This window comes from Oncorhynchus mykiss, chromosome 6 (genome assembly GCF_013265735.2).
Source record: "Oncorhynchus mykiss isolate Arlee chromosome 6, USDA_OmykA_1.1, whole genome shotgun sequence".
In the NCBI taxonomy this organism is placed as follows: domain Eukaryota; kingdom Metazoa; phylum Chordata; class Actinopteri; order Salmoniformes; family Salmonidae; genus Oncorhynchus; species Oncorhynchus mykiss.
The window spans coordinates 55,903,810-55,908,841 of record NC_048570.1 but is presented as its reverse complement, the minus strand read 5'-3'; the positions used below and the strand labels follow the sequence as shown (position 1 = coordinate 55,908,841).

General features: G+C 44.6%; 1 protein-coding gene across 2 annotated transcripts in view; it reads right to left on the bottom strand.

The window, feature by feature from the left end:
* The window catches only part of LOC110526169 (transcription factor E2F8), a 12,018-nt gene extending 7,240 nt beyond the window's left edge, over positions 1–4,778 (bottom strand). Inside the window, exons 1-10 of one of the 2 annotated variants that reach the window (XM_021606840.2) lie at positions 4,288–4,778; positions 3,173–3,248; positions 2,735–2,983; positions 2,492–2,645; positions 1,938–2,243; positions 1,567–1,728; positions 1,175–1,312; positions 713–907; positions 528–615; positions 1–396 (exon numbers count right to left, since the gene is read on the bottom strand). The exon at positions 1–396 is cut by the window's left edge and continues 112 nt beyond it. In XM_021606840.2, the coding sequence (XP_021462515.2) occupies positions 1–396; positions 528–615; positions 713–907; positions 1,175–1,312; positions 1,567–1,728; positions 1,938–2,243; positions 2,492–2,645; positions 2,735–2,983; positions 3,173–3,241 (1,757 nt within the window). In that variant the 5' untranslated portion in view covers positions 3,242–3,248; positions 4,288–4,778. The remainder of the gene's footprint in view (positions 397–527; positions 616–712; positions 908–1,174; positions 1,313–1,566; positions 1,729–1,937; positions 2,244–2,491; positions 2,646–2,734; positions 2,984–3,172; positions 3,249–4,287) is intronic. The other variant, XM_036980457.1, reaches the window with a different exon arrangement.
* Positions 4,779–5,032: the final 254 nt, after the last annotated feature.

Below are 5,032 nucleotides of genomic sequence, written 5' to 3'. Positions count from 1 at the left end.
GACGAGTGGCCTTGCACTGTGACATCACTCGGGCTCTGCCCCGTCTTATCCTCGAAGGTCATAGAGCGCACAGCGAGGCTGGTTGGCTGAGGCCTGGTTAGGGGGTGTGGCTTGAAGGACGAGGGGTGCATGTAGATGGCGTAGGGACCGCCTCCCTGGTGTTGGGGCAGCAGCATAGGGATGAGGGGTGAACACTGGGCAGGGTGGAAGGACATTGCCCCAGTAGGTTGGGGGGTGAACTGTGCCCGTGGGGTGAGGTGGACAGTGCTGGCACGGGCTTCTGTGGGTGTTAATACTGGGGGCTGTGGAGCTCCTGGCTTTTTAGCAGCTTTCTGTTGATGAGCTGGCAGTGCCTCAGTCACAGTAACTGCAGACTTCGGTGTCCTGTCAACAACCCTGGAATGGGAAAAGACTCATTGTAACATCTGACAGTCTGAGTTGAGGTTAACAAGGAAACGTACAACGTTTCTGGTTAATTTAGAAGAATAAAGGATACAATAGCGCAATGAGAATCAGGCAGCACTTACTTGTTTGATTGCTGGTCAAGCTGGAACTTACAGATGGCCGCTAGTTGGGCCATTTTGGTGGGAAAGAACTCACTGCTCGAGGAATCATCTGAAAAGAAAAACAGAAGCTAATTTACACACCCAACTCTCAGTAAAAACATCTGAATAATATCCCAGACTCTATCTAAATATCTCCCAGGACTTACTCTTGACAGGGCTGGTGGGGGCTGAGTTGATCTTTCGCCGGTCTTCCTGGATGCTCTTGGCCAGTTTGATGAGGGAGGGGTGGCGGGTGAAGCTGCGTTTACTCCCCGGAGAGGAGAAGAGATTTTTGGCACAGTTGTCTACGGAGGTACGAGACTCAAGTTTCCTCTTGGCAGTCGCTGTAGTGGCAGTGGTCTCTATGTGTGAATTGAAACACAAGATTTTGTCTGGTGAATGGGAGAGGCAGGTTGGACACCATTACAGGTTCAATGGTAACATAGTGTCTGACTCACAAAGTTCATATAAACCACTAACTTGTATAGCAAAAGTTCAGCATAGCTTCAATGGCACAGGGTACTTCTAGACCATGTAGAAATCAAGGCCTTGTGATAGTGTTATTATGTATGGTAACCCCTTCAAGTGAAGTATTATTGGGAAGACAGTGTGTTCTGATGAGTGCCTACCCTTCACACTGGGGAAGTCCTCAGGGCCGGTCCATTCAAAGGCTGGCTTCCTCCCTTTCTCCTCTGTCACATGGACCTTCTCTATCAGCTTCAGGCTCCGCAGCACGTTGGCTATATCATACAGCCTGCGGACCTTAGCTGCAAACACACAGACACACATTCAGACATTACTCATCATCACTAGATGAAGACCCTAAGGTCTTAAAACACTTGAGGGAGCATCTCAGTGTGCAGAATCTTACTTATTGTGCCAACTACACACTCAACTTGTATGACAAAGCTTGTGTATCCTAGCTAAAAATGGGCTGAGAGAACAGATCTGCTAGTTAGTAATTCTGTTATATACAGACTTCCACAGGCTGTGCCAGAGGCATGAAAGGCTCAACACTCACTCTTGAACTTGCTCTTGTCCTGATCAGCCACCTGGTCCTCTCCAATGAGGATCCTGGCAGCCACATCCAAACTGACCACCCGAGGTGTGGACACCAGGAACAGCATGACAAACTTCTGGCTCATCACCCTCAGAGACTTGTCCTTCCTGCTGTTCACGGAGGCTGGAGAGAACACAGGTGAATAATAGCAAGGTTATTACATAGCCAAGACCATGGTCACTCAGTTCAGCCGACTAAAACAAGAAATATCTACAGAGGAAACTTTTTTCTACAAAATCCTTGCCGTACAGGGTCAATCAATTGCATGCTACATATTACGAACAATTGTATTAATATATCTTAATCAAATGAGGTTAATCCTGGCCTCTCACCTGCTTTAAACTCCACCCCAGGAAGCTCCACGAAGAACATCTCCTTCTGGCCCTGTTCTCCTCCCTCCACCTCCTCGTTCTCTTTCTCCTCACCGTCCGAGTCCAACTCCTTTTCCAGGCTGCGCTGGCGGATCTGCTGCATCTGTTGCCCGTAGCGATGCTCCTCGCCCACCTGCCGCAACTTGGCCAGGGTCTGTGGTAGGTTAGCGCGCCCGTGCCATGTGTAGCGATTCTTGGCTAGCCGGCTGACCATGTGCAAGCTCTCCAGCACATTCATGATGTCATAGATGCGCCTGCGCTCCACATCTGTTCGGCCAAAGAGAGAATGTGAGTTGAATGAACAGGAGTAAAGTGGTCTTGTTTGTATACTGTCTGTCTATAGTTTGCAACTGCTTATTTACAGCATCAGCATATAGGCCTCAACTTAGGGAATGCATGCTGTATTTATGGCATTCTTCAAAAATTGAAAATACAAGGGTAACACAGCTTTATTCTGAGAAAAAAATGAAATGGGAATAAAGACAGTGGAGAGACAGAAGTAAAACAGGACGTACTAAGCTCTGTGGCAACATCATCCAGACTGATGTCGTTGTTGAGGGCAGGGTTGGGATAATCAGGGTAGCGGGCCAGGAACTTGTGACAGAGCAAACCCAGACTCTTCTCTTTTCTGCTGATCTGTTTCTCCCCTTCCTCTCCAAGCTCGTGGTCCTATGGGTGAATAGGAAAAAGATCAAACAGGCAATCAATACATTTCTAAGGTCTTGGCTGCAGACTCATTTGTGTGTGTATTATTTTACCATGGCATCCCCTCCCTCAGAGTCCATACACAGCTCTTTCTCTCTGTTCCTGATCTCAGGGCTGGCAGCGCTCATCAGCATTTTCAAATTGGAGGTTGGGGTCCAAGGCTCACCAGTCCCAGTCTCCCTTCCTTTAGTTGGGGTCATAAGAGGTCCCATGTTGGATTGAATATCTGTTAGCACAGTGTCTTGGGTAGATGCTTTCCTTGGTGTTTTTGTCAGTGCTTGTGGCTCTGCAAAGACATTCCCCTGTTGGAGAAAGTAAATAGCAAAGATTATTTAAGGATCACTGGATGTCACGGTTAGAGTTAGTTATGTAACAGTCAGTCAAATACCCTTGAACATACCTATACAGCATATTAACTACTATATAAACAATAAGATAGTAACCTGGATTTAAAAATCAACAGAAACATGTAGTAGCTAGCTATTACTAACCTTGTGATTAGAGGTGGTGGTTTGAGTTGTATGTCTCAGATACTGGGACTCCGGTGAAGTGCTCGACATTTTCCAACTAAATTTCAATTTAAAATAAGGAATGTAAGACTGATATTTGCTAACAAAAAAACAGTGTCTAGCTAGTTAGATCAATAACAGTTAACGTTAGCAAGCAAGCCAATGTATTTGATTCACTCAATCCAAGTTTCACAAAACGTTATAGGCTTAGTTACCGTTTCTTAACTGCATTATATTTATTCGGTGTTAACATACTAACGATATAGCTAGCAGCTACGCTTCTAATTCAATCACATTTACCAAATAATACCGTGCCTCTCGGTTGATTTAAATAGATTAATATTAAAAATCGAATCGAATCAAAATATCACAGTTAACGCTTGGCGGTAACTGACATGCACTCCGTCCAATGATCAAGCAAAACCGCTTCAACGACACGCCTATTTTGCGGCAAGTAACCAGTAAGAATGAAGCGGGCGATGACCTGTTCGAATTCGGACCGTCCCGCGCAGGTAAATATTTTTTTTAAATATTGGCGCGGAATGTGCAGACATTCCAGTGACACAACCCGGAACATGGAAAAGTGACACACGCGGGTCATTTGTGCTACTTTACATAGCTTATAGTGCACGAAAGCAAGTCCGCAGGAATACATTGGCGTAACAAAATGTTGTTACACGTTAATAAAGGCTGGGCAGAACAAATTGTATCGCTTTCCAACAAACTAGTTTGTTGGCCTGCTAATGAGCTATTGCGAGCGCGGGTCAATGCCACCACTTGCACCCTTTTCTAAAAAGCTTTCTCGCTAGCTATAACTAGGTCTTCCAAAAACAGCTACATTTTTGCTAGCTATGTCACAAATACGCGCCTTAATACTTCATAAGAGGTGTATTAAATGTTAGAAACTACAAATGCACATTTATTTACATGAGATCCCATGCAATTTGGATAGCAATAGCTAGCTGACCAGCTAGTTACGTACAGTAAGGTGGTGTAAAGTACAGTTGCTAGCTAGCTAAAGATGGGGAATAAGATCTGACTGACAATCACAGTCCCATAAAGAGAAATGATGAACACAAATATATGTAGTTACTTACCCTATAGCACAGGTTACATTTGTGCCCCTCTCAAATTCTTGTTTGCTTCCCCTTGCAAAGTCAAGCAGCTAAAGGCATTGGTGATAAACGTGTGCTTTGCTATTGGCTGACAAAACAATCCTAATACCTTGAAAAAAAAATGGAAATGTTGTCAATGTCCCCATGCAATTTCGGAACCAGACGATCAGCTAATTCACACTAAGGGTGTAAAAGGAGAGCCAAAATAACTTTTGCCCTGTAGTCCTACCCAAGTGAGTAAAATACGTTGATTTGAGGACCATTTCATTTGTCCCGCCTAGTTTCACGCGTACAGAACGCCCAGAACTCCCCCCACCGGATAGAGCCAACCATCACAATTTGAAACTACTCACACAACGCCTGATCCCACGAGTTTACATTAAACGCCGCACAGATATCTTGCCAAAAACTTGGCATAAAGCCAATTCAATTTTGGCAACCATTAAATTAGGTTACGTCTATTTCAACATGTCTCCATAGTTTATTTTTCCTCTGATTTTGGCGAAGAAGAAAACACGAATATACGGCAAAGGTGGCTGGTTCGAGGATCTATATCAGGACGGGCTCATTGTAATGGCTGGAATGGTGTTTTAAACGGAGTCAAACACCTCAGACATAAGGAAACCACATGTTTGACTCCGTTACAAAACTCCATTCCAGCTATTACAATGAGCCCACCAATCTCTAATATAAAGTACCCACAATATACTTATATAATAGTACCATC